Raw genomic sequence first — 19664 nt, forward strand, 5'->3', positions numbered from 1 at the left:
CCTTAATTAGTTTTTACTTTGATTGTATTATGTGCGACTCAATTTACATTTGTGAATTAGTTATTTGATGAAAAGAGAAATACCAAATTCTTAAGATATTTATAAGGCCTTTTGTTTTTATTTAACGGTAATCAGGATTTCAATTATATGATTTTTTGCATTACCATAGCATATAAAAGGACGAAACTAGTTCATTTACCACCGTTTCAAAACGTATTTAAGTTATAGGCTGATGAAGTAAGTCTATCAAATTCAAATGTTAATTTTGTAGATAAACATGTTTAAAACTCCAACCGATAGTTTTCTTTTAAATTTATTAGAAAAATTACGATCTTGATAAGCCTATCGAATCTTACAAAGGAGAATCGAAATGCATTACAAAGTACTTATACTTTCTGCTGCCCGGAATGTCGGTCGGTAGCAGGGATGCCATGCGTACGATAATTATCATACATATACGATAACTTTAGGTCCGGTACGATGTATGATACATCCCTGAGGTATATAAATATATGTGTGTGAGTTTAATTAAACACTTATAATAAAATATTTTGTAATAAATTAATCATATAACTTCTTAATAATTATATTGAAAGTGTGTACGATAATTTTGATTGAAAAACGACAATTTTAAGGCTCATGTATGTTAATCCAGTAACAATAATCTGGCAACTCTGGTCGGTAGGTTCAGTCGTTTATAACTACTCATGATCATAACAGCGCGAATTTTGTGTTTGTACTCGGCCCAGTCCAAAGTGTTTTCGACGACGCATTTTGTGTTAAAATTGGATTATTTAGCCAATGGAGAGGGAAATAGCTCAACAAAGTGACCGTGAAATATCCTTGAAATGTTAAGGGTTCTGGGATTTTAAAGATATTTACGATAAAACCCATTTTTCGCAGTCCAAGTGGAACTAAGTACCACGTCACTTGAAATTACACTACAGAGTAAGTATGTGTTGATTACAGTTTCTTACAGTTGACGTTCTGGAAGAGGCTGTTACGCCTGTACATCCAGCTCGGAATTATTTTTACTAGGTTGGTGATTGCACTAGTGGTGGCTATATTATAAATTTTACTATAATCTATTTTAGCTCTATAAATCTTGATCCCTCCATGCCTTATCTATATTGTATTTCAAATTTCCAAGTAGACTCTGAGTCAACAACAAATTGTGGCAGCATGTTCCTATTGTTAACCACTCTATTACAAAATGAATTCTTTCTTTTTTCCAGTCTTGTTCTTTTCTTATAAATCGTCTTGGAATGTCCTCTTGTTCTATCTAATGTCAAAAAGTCTTGAATTAAAGACAGTGCTTACCAAGGGCCTCATCAGTTGAAGCGTACCCTTATATAAAGAATTATGGGAAACCCCAGTGAGAAACCGGTTTTTTTTTGGGGGGGGGATTTACAGCAGTTATAATGGTCAGATATGCAAGATAAGCTCGAGATAATCAGTTTAAAAATATATGGTTCATGTAAGTGGTTGAAAACAGACCAAAACGTGATTATTTAACACTTATGAGATTTGTAAAAGGGTACAGAACCTAACAAACTCACCTAACCTAACCTAGTAGTTCCCAGGTCACAACCCCTAGCTTGGGGGCAAGCCCCCCTGACCCCCCTTCCCCGGTCACTACCGCTAACCGGTGTGACGGTCTGAACGATCCCCCGGTCTCAGAATTCTCCTTGATAATCTGCGCGTGCGCGAACATTACCGTTTGCCAGAGCATACGAGGTTGATGATTTATTTTCCTGTAATGTAAGCGTGCGCAGCTCAACATTACCGCTTGCCAGTACATACGAGCTGGATGTCTTATTTCATGCGAGCGAAGCAAGCTAATGGTGAAAAAGAACCATTATACAATGTCAAGGAGAATTCTGAGACCGGGGGATCGTTCAGACCGTCACACCGGACTCCGCCCCCTTTCCAGGTCACAAAGAATATGATACTGCTAAGATACGAGAAATGACCCCAGAAACGCACACTTTTCTACACGCTCCGGGGAAAAACCGAAGAGGTGGTGGTGTCGGAATATTTCTTTCAAACTCATTTCGGAAAATAAAAATAGTCGATACTGAGAACATTGACAGCTTTGAACATATACAGATTAGTTGTGAGGCCAAAGGAGAGAAGATAATATTTATTGTGGCTTACAGACCTCCTCATATGAGTGCCAGTGTGTTTATTGAAGATTTTAGGATGTATTTGGAGACAGTTGACACAGTAAGTGCTAATGTATTTATTTGTGGTGACTTTAATCTCTGGGTTGATGATCCGGATGCTTCTTCAGCCAAAGAATTCATTGAAATGATGGATACACTGAATTTTGTAAACAGTGTTACTGAAGCGACATCAGTCAGTGGACACATATTGGACCGGGTTTTCTCTGATAAAGAACATAATCTGGTGCAAGAAGTACTTGTTGATGATATATGTCGTATTTCGCCAGTACATATGTTTGTAGCATTCATAATTCCTTATATGAAAGAAAAAAATCAAAGAAAAATTATTTCATTTAGAAGGAAAACCAGTTTCGTACCAGAAGAACTGATCTTCAGAGTATCTCAGAAAATTTCTATTGAGAAATACACAATCTGTGAGCATAATGTAATGACTGAAAAATGTGTGACTTGTTTCTGTACACTATATAATAACTCCTTAAAACAGTATTATGATGAAACATGCCCTATCACAGAAAAGGAGATAATAATCAAAGACCATGCGCCATGGTTTAATGCTGAAATATTAAGAGCAAAAAAGGAAAAGAGAAAGAAAGAAAGATTGTGGCGCAGGTTGCGCACAGATGCAGCAAAAAGAGACTATCGGATTGCTAGAAATAACGAAAATAGACTTTTAATTTATAGAAAACGTGAATACTACAGACAGAAGACTAAAGAAGCAGGATCAAATATAAATAAATTGTATAAAATATTGAACAATCTGACAGGAAATAAGAAGAAAAATAACCTACCAGAAGGGTTTACTGAAGAAGACCTTGCTAATAAGTTTTTAATTTATTTTGACGACAAAATTCAACATATAGTGGATACTTTCCAGCATGCTAACTCTATAAGATTTAATCCATTTATATGGTCTTCAGAAGAAAAGTTACTCAGCTTTGAGAAAGTTGATATGGAAGTAGTAAAGTCTATCGTCAGTAGAGTGAAGTTAACGTATTGTGATAACGATCCTCTACCAGTATCTGACATTGTAAACAGTGATAACTTTCATGTGATTCTACAAATGTTTTTAGAATGTGTTAATGTTAGCATTGAGAATAATGTTTTTCCAGAGACTGAAAAGTTAGCGGTTGTGAAGCCCATAGTTAAAGGCAAACTCGATCCTCAATGCTTAAGTTCTTACAGACCGGTGTCTAATCTAACATTTTTATCTAAGATTATTGAAAATGTAATTCTGAATCAGTTGCTGGACCATTTGCAAGTGGTTGAAGCCCTTCCAGATAATCAGTCTGCCTATAAGCGACTGTATTCGACAGAGACAGCTTTATGTTCAGTGATGAATAACTTGCTATTATTGATGGATGAAGGGCAGTGTGGAATTCTTATCTTATTAGATCTGAGTGCTACCTTTGATACTGTTGTACACAGTCTACTACTTGAAGACTGCAAAGCAGTTGGTATAGATGGAGATGCATTGCTTTACCTAAAGACTTACCTTGAAAATAGAACTTATTGTGTGCAGATTGGGAAGTCATTCTCAAGTACTAAACCCCTGATGAGAGTTGTTCCTCAAGGAAGTGTATTGGGTCCAATTCTATTTTGTATTTATACTATTGAACTATCACACTTGTTGAGAAGACATGGAGTCGATTTTAAGTTGTTTGCAGATGATACTCAATTCTATATGTCCTTGTGTAATGTGGGCGAAACAGAGGAAAAGCTAGATGAAATAATGAGAGATGTTAAAAACTGGATGGATGCTAAACAACTGAAGTTAAATGAAGACAAGTCAGAATGTTTACTTGTGGGAAAGAAGAATGATCTGAGGAGACTTGCGACTGCAACTCTACGAATGCATGGTACCACTATGGAAGTGAAACATGTGGTCAGAGACCTAGGGGTCTTGGTTGACTGTCATCTCTCATTTCATGATCAAATTAATAACGTAGTGAAAGCAACTGGATATCATCTAAAGAATGTTGCCTTCATTAAGAAATATTTGGATGAGAAGACTATAAAAATGCTTGTTCACAACTATGTTATTTCCAAGTTGGATTATTGCAACTCACTTTATTATAGACTACCAAACTATCTGTTGAAAAGGCTACAAAATGTCATGAACAGAGCTGCCAGATTGATCAAAGGTTTACCTCGCCGAGAAAGAATAACACCAGCGCTGATTGATTTACATTGGCTGCCAATTAAGGCAAGAATTATATATAAGATATGTCTTATGACTTATCAAGCTCTACATTTTGAAAGACCAAAATACATGAACAATTTACTGAGTGCCTTTCACCTTGACACTTCTATGATCTTGAGACATAGTGTAGATCGTCATAGATTGATTGAACCAAGATGCAATTCAGATATTGGTTTTAGAGCTTTTGCAACGTGTGCACCAAGGCTGTACAATATGCTGCCTGAAAATATCAAGAATAGTGAAAATTTGCAGATTTTTAAAAAGAAGTTGAAAACCCACTTATTCACTGAATGCTACGATTTGAATGAAAAGTGCATTAAACAAAATTATAGATGTTAACTCAGTGTATACGAGGGAGGCCCTGCGGAGCGCTGCGTCAGCAGCGGAGCGGTGCCTTGAAGACTACTCACAAGTAACAAGTAATCCTTCCATTAGGGAAAAAGTAAATGAAAAATAAATCCTTACCTTATGATTGACACCTTTTTTTTTTCTTTCTTTCTTGGCAATCTTTACAGCAGCTTTGCAGTAGAAACTGTTTTGGCCTTCCCTGAAAATTAAGTCAGAATTGGACCTTTGAGGCATTATTTCGCGGTTATTTTTTAATGTCACGTGAGTAACAATAACTTTACACTGAAGGGAGAGCATTTCCATCATAATAAATTGACAACATGAACAAAATTACACTAAATTTTGAAATAAGATTGATGTACTTCACTTAAGTTCCCTCTTGGAGACGTCATTATGTGATGGTGGGTAAGTTGAAACTGAAAGAGAAGGTGATAAAGAAATGGCTGTTCTAGATTAACGTACAGGAACTGGGGAAGACGTACTTGTAAGGAATGTAAGGTGTTAATTAGTTTAAAAAACCACCTGACAAATAGGTCATTGTAAATGCACAGAAAACTCCCCAAACCATGGGACAAAACGTATGCACAATAAGTCCTCTTTAGTCTCTCAGATGTAAACAATGGGCTTAGAGTGAAAAACATACTTCACAATTTAATACACTGATATGCAAGTTGTTATGCCCAAGCCCCTATTAAACATACAGTATAGAGAAAAATACCAAACTAGCCAGCACTTGTCCATTCCTTATAGCGAATTCCATTTTCGCTAGAAATTAGAGTACAGTATCATATATTTAACAATTTGTTTTTAAATTTGGTGAATGGGAGCCTTTCTGGCTCTTTCGGACAGACGGTGTAAAATTTCCAAAATTATGGTATTTTAAAAGGGAAACACAAGAACACCATTTAGATTCCCTTCTAGGGTTGCCAGGTCAGAACCCTTTCGAATCCGGAGTAGTGGCTGAAGGATATTTGCCTGAGTAGGCGAGCAAAGTGAGCCTGTTCAGCTTGGGGGTGGTTGGGGGACACTGTAAGCTCTCTAGGAAATTTTGAAATGTGACTAATGTCAGAGACATTTTTAGGCCATATATGATGGATTTGTTCCGTAACTGGAATACAAACCACAGCTATTCACAGGGGATATACTTTCGGCGAAAGCTGAAATGACGAGCCTGTAAAATTAGAGAGGGTTAACTACACATCCCGCTTATTAGCGGGAGGTATGGGGGTAGCTTGCTACCCATCCCAGTCATATACCTGTGATTGAGCTCACTTCGCTTTTGGCTCGGATGGCGAGTGGTTGTTGTTGATTCACCGTCCTGCTTCTTGCTCGGTGGTAGCGTTCGACCCCTCGTTTTTCTTGGTATCTCTTGACGATTCTTATTGTCGTCGGACGTCGACGTTTTGTAGGTTGTCGACATTGTGGTTTCGGAGAGCTCGTCTGCTGCTCTGCCAGTTGCTCCTGTGACTGCGTCTTCTCCATCTTTCACCGCAGAGGTCTGTACTCCTTTCCGTGGCACGTCTCTCAGATGAGTGTTTCCCTTCCCAGTACTGTAAATGGGCTCACAGGTTTGGCATCTGTCTCCTTCGTTACCTGGATGATTGGCTAATCCTAGAAGACTCGTTGGCAACCCTTCTGCACCGAGAAAAACTTCTGGAACTTTGCCAAGATCTGGGATCATGGTAGTCCCTGCTTTCCATTCAAAGAGTGGTATAGTATACCTGGGCATGGTATTAGACACCGGACATCATAAAACCTTTCTATCAGACAGGATAGCAAGGCTGAGGAAAGTCATAAGACCTTTTCTCAAATACGATCTTCCAGCCCAGAAGGGGTCATGTCTCCTCGGACATCTATTATCCTTGGCCCGTCTACTTCCCATCGGTCGCCTCAGGATTCGATCTCTCCAGTGGCGTATGAAGTCCAATTGGAATCAGGCTTTTGATTCCCTGGAGACAATGATTCCCATGGGATCATAGGAAAATACGGATCTCGAATGGTGCCGACGAGAATTTGCTGAAGGGTGTCGATCTTTGTGTCCCTCCTCCTGATTTGATGCTGTTCTCGTACGCATCAAAAGAAGGGTAGGGGTTCCTGTTTTTCAGGTCCTTCAAGAGTTCCACCAGTTCCTGGGTGTTCACTCAGAGGTGGTGATGAGCGGCAACAACACGGTAGTAGCTTACATCAAGGAGCAAGGAGATAATTTTTACAGCCCCTATCCCATCTAGTAGTAGAGAGACAGATGAGATGGGCAGAAGTCCGCTCGGTCTCGCTATCAGCTCACTTCATTCCTGCCAAGAGGAATGTGCGCGCCGACAATCTGAGTAGAGCATCACAGATAGTGGTTTCTGAGTGGTCTTTGGATCATTTAGTAGCCAACAAAGTCCAGAGCTGGTGGAGTTCCCCGACTGTGGACCTGTTTGCAACGGCCCTGAACTTCTTCAGGTTCCCGTTGGACTGCTCCCCAGTCCTAGATCCCAAGGCTCTCTGGCAAGATACATTTCAACGACGGTGGGACAACATCGATGTGTATGCATTCCCTTTGTTCTGTCTGGTGAGAAGAGTACTCAACAAGACCAGAACATCGGTCAATCTTTCAATGACCCTCATAGCTCTGGTATGGCATCACGCATAATGGTTCCAGGCCCTTTTGCTGCTCCTAACGGAGCCCCTAAGAGAACTTCCTCCACGACACAATCTACTCAGACAACCACATGTCATCTTTTCCACATCTCTCACAGAGAAGTTTTTCGCAACAATTTGCGAAGGGGATGCCTTGATAGCTGTGAAAGTCATCAACTTCATTCTATCAGGCGAAGTGGAATGTTTTCTGTGGTTGGTGCCGCGGAAGGGGTCTCAATCCATTCAATACCACTGTTCCAGCAAAAGCAAAATTTCTCGTGTATTGAGGGAAGAAATGCATCTTTCGGTTTCAACGGTTAAAGGCTATCACTCAACCTTTAGTCTCGCCTTTAAACTGAAAGGAATGTGCATTTCCTCATCTTTAGGATTTTCATCCTCATACGTAGTTTTGAACTTGCCTGTCCTCAGTTGGAAGTGAGACCTCCCCCATGGCATGTGGTTCGAGCTCTTTGGTCCCTAGAAGGATTCCCGTACGAACCATTACAACAGGCAAAAGTTTGCCTTTTAACCTGGAAGACTGTGTTTCTACTCGCCTTGGCCTCAGCCAAACTGGTTAGCAAACTTCATGGTCTTTCGTTTGACGTCGCTCATTTAAGGGAATGGGTAGTGGTAAGCTTCAGTTTTGTCCCTGAGCCTATTGCCTAGACTCAGGATCCAGGTTTCTGATCTTAGATTCGACTCCTTCCAGATAACAAGTCTCCGCTCTGTAACTATCGACCCAATCATGTTACTGTGCCCAGTAAGATGTTTGAGTCGCTAGCTTGGCCTAGGGTCCCCTCACTGACTGTCAGCATGGGCAGAAACAAGAGGAGGATCATCGATTTGCAGGGTCATTGACCTTGCTCTAAACCCCAATCCTCCTCCAGCACGTAGTCCAAGAGCCCACAATGTCAGGGGCATAGCTATGTCTCTGGCCTTCAAGAAGAACTACTCTGTGACACAGGTATTGCGTAGGCTGCACACCATGCTTAGCAGATTTAGCAAGGTGTTTGGGGTCTCCTTATTGTCAAACTAATCTCTGCACAATAGGGAGTACCCCAGGTAAAGCCAAAAAGCCAGATTGGTGGGGACATTCACCTTCCTAATGGGTGAGTCGCCCCTATAAATAATGGTTTGTATTCCGGTTACGGAACAAATGACAAATTCGGAGGTGATTTGTATTTTTCCTAACAATACAAACCTTAGCTATTTATACATACTTGGCCGCCAACCCTGTCCCCCATGAAGCCCCTACCTCTGAGCAAAGTGAGCTCAATCACAGGTGTGTGAGTGGGAGGGGTAGCAAGCTACACCCTCCTCCCCCACTAACTAGTTGAATGGTTAGTTAACCCTCGTTGAATTTTAATGGGTCGTCCTATCAGCTTTGCCGAGAGTAATACCCCTATGAATATCTAAGCTTTGTATCGTTAGGGAAAATACGGGTTACCTCCGAATTTGTCATATTTAATTGTGATACAAGCAAGTTTCGTTGGTAAATATGTACATGAACTTACTTAGTAGAATGAACCAACTTATTTATTTATCGAAATGAAAGAAAAATACATCGCTAACGTGTTTTATATACATTGTAACATTGTGCGTTTGTACATTGTGTTTTTTTATTTAAAAGTGTACTTATTGATATGAAATTAATTGTGAATAAATGAGGATTAAAAGGAAAAAATATGTTACCATCTGTTATTTATATACTGAAATGAAAGAAAAATATTTCGCTAATGTGGTTGATATGCATAGTAATATTATGCGTTCGTATAAAGGATACAATACCGTTCTATTCATTGTATTATTTTAATTTAAATGTTCATCATCATCATGTCCTCCTACGCCTATTGACGAAAAGAGCCTCGGTTAGATTTTGCCAGTCGTGTCTTATCTTGAGCTTTTAATTCAATACTTCTCCATTCATCATCTCCTACTTCACGCTTCCTAATCCTCAGCCATGTAGGCCTGGGTCTTCCAACTCTTCTAGTGCCTTCTGGAGCCCAACTGAAAGTTTGGTGAACTAATCTCTCTTGGGGAGTGCGAAGAGCATGCCCAAACTATCTCCATCTAACCCTCATCCAGATATCAACACATGGCACTCGAGTAATCTCTTATAGTTTCATTTCAAATCCTGTCCTGCCATTTAACTCCCAATATCCATCTGAGGGTTTTGTTCTTAAATCTACTAAACCTGTTAGAGATTGTTTCATTGTCATTCCATGACTTGTGTCCATAAAGTAACACCGATCTCACTAAACTGATAGTCTGATTTTTATATGTAATTTCAGGCGACCTGATTTCCAAATTTTACTTAACCTAGCCATTATCTGATTAGCTTTTTTCAATCTTTCATTAAACTTAGTTTTAAAGACCCTGTAAATGTTTTTATTGATATAGAATTTATTGTGAATAAATAATCATACATACATACATATATATACCAAGGCACTTCCCCCAATTTTGGGGGGTAGCCGACATCAACAAATGAAACAAAACAAAAAGGGGGCCTCTACTCTCTACGTTCCTGCCAGCCTGACAAGGGACTCAACCGCTTTCGGCTGATAATGCTAGGGTGCCACAGCCCACCCTCCCACATTATCCACCACAGATGAAGCTTCATAATGCTGAATCCCCTACTGCTGCTGAATAAATAATCATGACATTAAAATAAAAAAAATTTGTTACGATCTGTTATTTACTGAAATGAAATAAAAATATATCGCTAATGTTTTGATATGCATAATAGCATTGTGCATGCTACATACACACAATACAGTACTGTTCATTGTGTTTTCTAACTTAGAAATATAATTATTGATATCAAATAAGAGAGCAGGATCTTATGAGCATCAATTAGGGAGATAACCAATGTGAGAGCAAGGACGATTGTGGTGAGATTAACAGTTTGGCGGGCGCAAGTTTTAAAATGATTCTTGGTGCCGGGCGAATGTTGTTTGGTAGCGTGAAAATTTTTTTGTTTTATGAGGTGAAAAAATCTTCATCTTCTTTCTTATCATGAATTTTTCATATACAGAAACTTTCTCATCATGAGGCATCACATTACCCTTTATAAAGAATTCAAAATGCTGGATAAGTGATTGGGAAGATGAAATTTTGAGTTGTTGAAATGGGCATATGGGAGTCATTGTGGCTATCCAATTTCAAACATATTTTTGGCTTATTTTTCAGGTGACTGGGAAGAGCTCATAATGGACTCGCTGTACGTACAATACAATAGTGTCATCCAGTGTTTGCTGACGTGTAGTGAGCCTGTGGAAAAAAGTGAGTCCAATATAGCCTAATGATTTAAAGTTTTAAATATACAGTTGTTCCTACCTCGATACAAACCTTCATCCTTTAACCCCTTCCCTACCAAAAATGCTAATTTTGTGCCCATGCAGCCGAATACAACGTTACTGCAATGAACCGGTTGCACAAGTGGGGTTCCTGTGGTGTAGCCCCACATCCCCAACCTTCCCATAAAACATTGTCCTCAAAGATTTTAGGTATGTTGGGTTTTGGAGCAAAGAAACATTATTTGTTCCAGCACTATATACAAACCTTATGCTCTTTATATAGGAGTACTATTTCGGCGCTAGCTGAAAACCAGCCGTTAAAGCTTTTGCTAGTGTAACCCAGCACGAGTAAATAGCCATCACTTTTTATTTTTGCTTGGTGGAGTAGAGACATTATCTTACTCCTCTGCTAAAATCCTAAAGTAAAAGATTTCTATTAATTGAACTGGCCGAAAAGTAAAAAAAAAAATTCCTTTAATTCTTTTTCAAGTGTAACTGTATGTGGGATCCTTAGGAATGCGGGTTTGTGCTGGTAATGAAGGGCACAGTTGCGGCACCTTCATGTAAGGTTAGGAGGCGGATTCTTACGGTCTCTGCCCTGCATTTAGGTTGTCACTCTTGCATGCAAGAGTCTCCTTGTCAAGTTTTTTGGGAGTGGTCACTCTCCCAGTGGCCGAGGTTTAGTAAGTGACGGAAGAGGGCGGCAATGAGAGATCCTTCACCTTCGAGGTCAGCCTCGAAGGGGAAGAAATCTCGCCATTGTTCTCTGTTGACTTGACCTCTCTATGATGACTACTCATTCGACTCCCGTTGGTTTTGGACGAGTACGAGTGGCACTCGTGTGACTCCGGGACAACCTTACTTGTCAGTGGCCTTCTTTGCTTCCCCTAGAGAAGCTGTGTCGGTCGCCATCGTAGGGGAGTCTCTTTCCAACGAAGCAGTTTCTCCTTGCAAGGAAAGGTTGCAAAGGGTCTTGCTGTTGGGCTCGCAATAAGAGAAGACATCCTCCTACGGTTCGACTCCACCCCCCCCTCCGAGGCTCCGTAGCTTCTGCTTGCCCAGGCGTGTTCTCTCATTCGGCTGGTGGGTATGAGCAGTTGCTGACAAGCACTCCTCTGGGTGACTTGTCGTGAAGTCCCTTTGGGGGAACCCAGGGACTAGCTTCGGCTATGTCCCAAGGACGATTCATGGAGTCAATCTATTGGCTGAGTTTGCTATCTGGAGGTCCGTCTTTAGGTGTTGGGCAGCCTTCCCTTCCGAGGGAGGTTCGTTCTCCATCAGGTGTTGGGCGGTCATCCTGTACGAGGGAAAGGTCTCCTTCAACAGCTTCTGTTCAGAAAGCTCCTTTCTTGCGAGGAGACTTGCCGTCAGGGGCAAATGGGGTTGATCATCTCTTCTGCCCTCATGAGAAACGGCCTTCTACTGATTGGTCCCCCCTCCGAGGATTCTACCGTCGGAGAGCAGCTTTTCAGAGCCGGACTAAATATTCTGTTTCGTTTTGGAAGCATTGTTGTGTTTTCAAGATAATTTTCTTGGGTTTTTTCTTATCACCTGCTTTGTCTTTAGCTTTGGGACCCATAGTAAATAATAAAATAGACAAAATAACACGAAAAATAGACACAAATACAACGAACTACACAACGACTTGTTAACGATGCAGCACCAACAAACAAACAGACTGAACGCCATCTATCGGTCACCTATACAACTATCGCTCATCACAAAATCGTATCTCAAATATTTAGTTATATATATATATTTTTGCAAATTTTCTGTTGTATCTCAAAACATTCGTATATTAGAGCAATTGTATGTCAAGGTTCCAGTGTATTTTAAATTTAATAAGCTAATACAAAGGAAAGTGGGCACTATAGACTGTGGAGACATTTCTAAATTTGGCAAGAAATCCATCTTAATTCATGCCAGGTATAGAACACAGTATTTTATGTTACATAATATTAAAATAGAAGAAAATCTCATGGTGGATATCAAACCACATTTGAATTTTAGCTATGGAAGAGTCATTTTTAACAAAGACCTATATGATTTAGCAATGATGAAATCTTAGATATGTGCCCAAAAGAAATATGGAATGTTCGTAAGATTTCCAGAACCACTATGATTATTTTCACTTTTGAAGACCATGGTACCCTCTCCTATATACCTAAAAAAATGTGAGAATACCAGTTTTCCTTTACATAAAAGAAACCTTTGAAGTGCTTCAATTGTTTCAAATTTGCTCATCCATCTGGGGTATGTAAAAACGAAGAGATTTGCGACAATTGTTCTGATCCTGAGTATGGACCCTGCACTGATATTGCAAGGTGCACTAATAGTAGCCAGGATCACAAACCAACTAACAGGAAATGTCCTCAATATCAAACAGAAGATGCAGCCCTTCAGAAGTCGGATGCAGAGCATATCACTGTGGGATGTGCTAGGCGACTTCTGACAAAAACCAAGAATTACGCCAAGGCTTTAAAATCTAAGGATGCATGACCTCCAGAAAAAATGCCAACATCAAGGGAAGAGTCATACAATTGCCTTTTTACTGAAAAAGAATTTGATTCTGTACATGTAATAATACAGCCCCTGGACCCGATGGAATTCCATATGCAATGATTAATCTTGTACCAGTTAATACCAAGTTATTCCTTTTAAGCATTATTAAAAGAATATGGCATGATCATAGTCATCCAAGTGTTTGGGAACTAGCCATTATTTTAGCTTGCTAAAACCCGGAAAGAATATGTTTTTAGCTGCAAACTATCAACCAATTGCATTGACATCTTATTTATGTAAGATCATGGAGAAGATGGTCAATGCAAGACTGATGTGGTACCTGAAAAAGAAGGGTATTTTATCACCCATCCAGTCTGGATTCAGGGAAAATCACTCAACAACTGATGTGTTGATATGACTTGAGTTCTCTATTTGTGAAGCCTTTGCTTCCAAACAGCACCATGTTACAGTCTTTTTTTTTGCCTTGAAAAGTCATATGACACTGCATGGAGATATTGTATACTTAAAACCATTCATGAATTGGGATTAAGAGGAGAGCTACCACTGTTTATTAAATCATTTCCTTCACATAGAGTTTTTCAAGTGAGAGTGAGGGAAAATGTCAGGAAGGAGTTCCCCGGGGTAGTATGCTGAGTGTGACATAAGGGGAAATATATTGTCAATTTTGGAGAATGAAGATGTAGGACTCCTTGATGCAGGAGAGCCCACACACTTTCATGTTCATACAGGTACTCTGTCATGCATTGACCTTTAAGTTGCAAGCTCTAACTGCCTTCTCGTTCTTGAATGGAGAACGTTAGATGATTGACATACTAGTAATCATGCTCCAATTATTATATATACGAAAAATAATCCACCCTTACAGAGGTTGCCTCAATGGAACCTGGACAAGGCAGATTGGAAAGAATTTTGGGAGGAAATGCAGAACAATTTGAGTGTAGATGATGCCATAGACTTAATGAATGGAACTCTGCATACAGCAGGAGTAAATTCAATTCCATTCGGGTTATTCAAATGGCGACCAGTCACTTGGTGGTCTTCAGAATTAACTGCCTTGTACAGAGCCACAAGAAAATCTCTTGATTTGATCGCGTAGGCGAGCACAGTTCCGTTGTGCAATGAAAGAGACTAGGCGCCAGTCTTGGACATCATTTGTTTCCTTTGTCAATAGTAGAACACCACCATCTTCAGTTTAGAGGAAAGTGAAAAAGATGGCTGGCAAATTTACCTCCAACCCACCACTTGTGTTGAAGGTAAATGATCAGAAGGTGAATGGGGCAACTGAGATTAGCAATGCTTTGGCTGAACATTTCCCTACTGTATCATGTAAGTGTGATACAACCCTTGGTTATTTCTATAAATGCAATGAAGAACGGAAACTTAAATGCACCATGGTGGGACCAGATCGTTCACAGGAGCCTGGAGAATTTCCCCTATCCCAAGCCTCCTTGTTGACGTTGGAAAATTACCTTTAGACCTTTATCGGAAACCTTTGTTCCTGTGCAAAATACAAACCTTCCACTCTTTACTATGGAGTATTATTTCGGCGAAGCTGAAACCATCCAATAAGTTTGTTTGTTTGTTTGTTTTTTTTTTTTTTTTTTTTGGTGAGGGAGTAATTACCCACTGCTAGTTAAATTGGTGGGAGCCGGGTAGGTTAACCTTCCCGCTCATACCAGCATTAGCGACTAACCAACACTTCTTATTTCGGCTTGGTAGAGTAAAGATGTAGTCTTTCTCTCCTGCCAAACCTTTTTAACCGGTTTACAGTTTGAAGCAACTATCCTGAAGCTTAATAAAATGTCCCTTTCTTTTAGAGTTGCCATCCTTAGGGCTCCCGGGTTCCCTGTGTATAGAAGGTAGCAAGAGGTCTTTGGCCACTTCCGCTGTTGCTCGCCCAAGGTTCGCTCTGCTTCGGCGGGCGTGCATGAGCAGTGGGTGACAAAAACTCCTTGGAGTGATTTGTCGGGTAACCCTTTGGGTACGTTTCACAGGCAACACTCCATGTCGACCTTTAATTTGAAGAGGCAGAATCTTAGCTCGTTGATGGGGAGCAGAGAGTACAGTACTGCTCGGAGGTTCGCCTCCAGGTGTGGGGTAATTTTCCCTTTCGAGGGGAGTTGACCTCCACCAGGTATTGAGCAACTTTCCCTTCCGAGGGAGAGTCCTCCACCAGCCTCTGTCCAATCATTCTGCTTGTAGGGAGAATTGAGTACGGCGGCAGAAAAGGCTTGTCATCTTTCCCATCTGTGGGAGAGACTACCTTCATCTTTGGGGTTTTCGCTTCGGGGGATTTTTGGGGCGGAACCTGGATTCGTCCGTGACCCGTCCTTGCCCTTCGGAGCTTGTCGACGAATGAGTTAGGTGATTGCTTACAGTTCCTACTCATTGCCGCCGTACTCTCAGGGTACAAAACAAGTCATGTTGCAGTTTCCCCCTGGGATCTGCCGCAGATGGTGACGACTGCCGGGTGCTACCTCTCCCATCGATGGGTCTCATAGGCCTTAACTCTTCGGGGTTATTGCCACATCGTGCCTCTGGGCACAGCAAAGCTCTTAGAGCTTTGTGAGGCCAAGCTCTTCGGGACCTGCACCTCATAGTTTCTAACTCTAAAGAGGAAGAAACAGCTGGTCTTCAAATCCAGCCCAGCCTTTTTTGTTCCCGTCTAAAGGGATGACATAAGTCTGCTCACCACCCCAACTTTTGGGGTAGGAGTACTAAGAGTACCTTAATTTTGGAGCTCTTCTGCCTGACGAAGGTCTATGAGCAACCCAGGTTGCTCACCCATGGCAGGTTTGTGAGTCCCTCGCTTTGCCTTGGTACCCGAGGGGAAGGTTTGCGAGACCTTTGCCTTGTGTGAGGCTCTCATTTTGAGTGAAGCTCTCGCCTCATGTGAGACTCTTGTCTCGTGCGAGATTCTTGCCTCATGCAAGACCCTCGCCTCACCTTAGTACCTATGGCGGGTTTGTGAAACCCTCCTCACTAGTTCTAGAGTAGTGTATGCTACTGGGTCTAGCCATAAAGGAGATTCAGTGCGGCCGTTTTCTAATGCTTGTCCACTGATTCTCGCTGGCATTCGCTGATGCTTGCCAGAACTTTGCAGACGCTCCCCAGCATTTGCTAGTAGTAGGTGACGTCACTGAATTTGCTGGCGTTCTCGAGCACTTTCGAGCGTTTGCAGATGCTCGCCGGCGTTCACTGGTTCTCACACGTTCGCTGGCAAGCCTGTACGAACCTGCCTAGTGTTTGTATTCTTCATGTAGTGTGACAAACCCTTCATGCGAGACTTTGCTTCTTCATGGTTAACTCGAGTCTCTGAGAAGTTTTACACAAATACAGGCGTTTGTTAAAACTCTTTAACTGGCTGAAACGAACTCCTGCGGCCCATGTGCTCTCACCAAGACAAAACCTCAGGATTATTGCCACAAATATGGTGTGTACTACCAATGGCTTGAGTCAGCCGCATGCGTCTTTATGTCCCTGGACACAAGTTCTCGCTAGATGCCGAGTTTCATGAAACATAATCCTTCTGGGTTATTTTCTTGGACTTTGTTCCTGACGAAATGGAGAGATCTTCGGAGCACTAGCACAATGGGCTTGTGATATATATATACCCTTCAAGGTTATTTTTTCAAGCATTTAGTTTCAAGGGGAAAATATTAGCTTCTGCTTATGTTTAAGGACGATAGCAAGCCCCATCCACAAGGCCACACAAATGTTGTCAGCTTCTCATTACGTTTATGAATGTTAGCAAGTCCCCCCACAATGCGGGCAGGCAAACCGACGGAGGTATGATCTCTACACTAGCTGTATGTTTTGTATTTGGGGGAGCATGCACTCACATCTTGAAAATACTACAGTTAGTCGACAATTAAATTCCTTGAGCAATAATATTGGGATTTATAGCATATGCATTATTCCCGCAAGCGGGCTCAGACTCGATGTCAAATGTGTACCGGGAGCAAAGGGGTTATGCAGATTACAGACGGACATGCGCATATGAGAGCAAGCAATTTTTCTGCCGACAAGGACTATAGACCATCTTAAAATTAGAACTACGTTGTAATAAATCGTTAATGTTGATGGCTATATTCCTTACTGGAAACCAGGTTATGCATTACTCTTCTTCCTTCTCATAACCAGACATACTGGATATGCGGTCTATCTTCATACTAGGTTTAGCGTACACCTGTGCCTCTATATCTGTTTTGATGCTATCCTCCGGGTAGGGTATGGAGTGGACCATCTGGGAAGTATACTCTCATTGTGCCGATAGTGGAGAATACAAATTTCCTTTCCAACGTATGATACTTTTTTAAAATTCTCAAGCATGTAAACCAACAAAACAACAACAAAAAACATGAAAATCCCACTCTTAAATCTTGACCCTTCAAATACTGACTCCCCATCCCCTGGATTTGCTGACACACACACACACTCACCGGCACTGTTGACGACTTCTGCTACTGTAATTAAGGAAAATTCTGTTGACGACCTTCGAACTAACAAGGACCACTCTACTGATGTTAAGAAATCTAGCAATTTGGGTAACACAGTGAAACTACGATTCCTTCATGTTTCTCAAATTCCATTAGAGACAAATTATGATGATATATATATATATAGAGCATTTGAGTGCTATGGATTGATAAAGGAAATAAGGATGAGACTCAGAGATGAAAAATGTGACTCTTGGATATCTTATGATAGTCATGATGAAGCGTTACATGCCATAAGTATTATTAGTAGTATCAAAATTAACGAATTGAACATCATGGGAGCTCTTTGTGATAAGGTCCCAAAGGAATTGGATGTGTACAAACCTGCTGATTGGTTTGAAAAAGATAGAAATTTACCCATGCCTTCACAGAGAAAACCCAAACCACCAATGTGGCTTGTAGCTGAACCCAAAGGGATAATAGGGAATTATTTTAAAATATGTAAGTTTATTCAGAAAAAAGTAGGAACCATTGCACCTGGAGATATATCTCGTTTTGGGAAGAATAGTTATCTCATCCATGCCTAATCTTCGACTCAGTCTGCAATACTATCTAACTTACAGACAGGCAGTGCTGAAATTATATTGGAAATGAAACCTCATCTAAATATTAGTTATGGAAGGGGAGTGGTCTTTAATGAAGACCTGTACGAATTTACAGAGGTTCCTGGAACTTCAATGATTATACTTACTTTCCAGGATGCTGATGTACCTTTCCATATTGTTATTGAAAATGAAAGGATTCAAGTTCAGCCTTTCAAACAAAAGCCCCTGCAATACTTTAATTGTTTTAAATTTGGACACCCATCCACAGTTTGCAAAAATGAAAAAATGTGCGGTATTTGCTCCAAAACTTATCATGGAGAATGTACACTTGAGACCAGGTGTTCAAACTGCAATTTGAATCATAGATCAACTGATAGGAGATGCGAACTGTATAAGTTGGAGGAAGCTGCCCTAAACAAATGAAGTTTAGAACACACAAGTGTGGGACATGCAAAAAGACTGTTGAATTAATAAACCAGCTATGCAAAGGCCTTAAAATCAAAGGGAAATTTACCGCAGGAGACATCAAACCCACCTAGCACTGCCAGTAAGCCTAAGAAAAGAAATACAACTTCTGATAAAGTACTGCAGGACAAGGTAATCATTTTGCCTTCTGAGGCTCTGCCACAGCGTATTAAAAATGGGTCATTGCCCATTTCTGTACAGCCTTCGTCCCCCATTACCAACAATAGTACTAACCTCTCCCAGGCCATGTCCTTGCCTGATTTGATGGAGATGCCACCTGACACCAAGTTACCAGGTGCACCTGTATTGGGGAAGGTGCAAAAACCTGGTAGCTCACCACCTACTAATCGGAAAAGAGAGAGACCTCCATCTCTCTCGCCCCCTTTCATAAGAAATATAAAAATTACGACGTCAAATAAATATGATGCTTTGTCTGTTGATGTTTCTGATCAACTGGAAGTCTATTTAAATAAATTGGAAATTCAAGTGGAGGTCCACCAACCTCCTCAACAATCAGATCAAAAAGACAAAAAGAAAATCATAAATGCCAAACCCAATCTATCAAGACCCTCTTTAATAAAACCACCTAAAAAGAGTGTTAGATCAAAAACTGCTAATGGGAAGACTCCATCCAAGGGGTCTACCAAATTATAAACCATAGTTTTTTCCTCCATTTTGCTATGGAATTGTCAGGGTTTAAGGGCCAAATATGAAGAACTTAAGCTCCTTATTCATGAGCATTCCCCCATAATTATTTGTCTACAGGAGAGCAAACTTGATCATAATACCCCCTGTCCTCGCGAATATATTAGTTATAGGACACCATATGATCACCAAGTGGGGAGCCATGGCGGAAGTCTCATATACGTTCGTCGAGATGTTCCCCAAGTTTCTCTGTCTATTCGTACACCTCTGCAGGCAGTGGTTGTACAGATTGATATAGGGAGAAAATATACAATTTGTTCTCTGTATTTGCC

General features: G+C 40.7%; 1 protein-coding gene across 3 annotated transcripts in view; it reads left to right on the top strand.

Annotated features, from left to right (window-relative positions):
- The first annotated feature begins 692 nt into the window (after positions 1-692).
- The window catches only part of LOC137635933 (rac GTPase-activating protein 1-like), a 159291-nt gene continuing 140319 nt past the window's right edge, over positions 693-19664 (top strand). For all 3 annotated transcript variants that reach the window (XR_011042822.1, XM_068368380.1, XM_068368381.1), the window contains exons 1-2: positions 693-948; positions 10549-10641. Coding sequence is in view for 2 of the 3 variants with exons in the window: in XM_068368380.1 (XP_068224481.1) it covers positions 10569-10641 (73 nt within the window). In the remaining variant the exon portion in view is untranslated. The remainder of the gene's footprint in view (positions 949-10548; positions 10642-19664) is intronic.

The sequence above is a fragment of the Palaemon carinicauda genome, unplaced genomic scaffold, assembly GCF_036898095.1.
Source record: "Palaemon carinicauda isolate YSFRI2023 unplaced genomic scaffold, ASM3689809v2 scaffold2, whole genome shotgun sequence".
Classification (NCBI taxonomy): domain Eukaryota; kingdom Metazoa; phylum Arthropoda; class Malacostraca; order Decapoda; family Palaemonidae; genus Palaemon; species Palaemon carinicauda.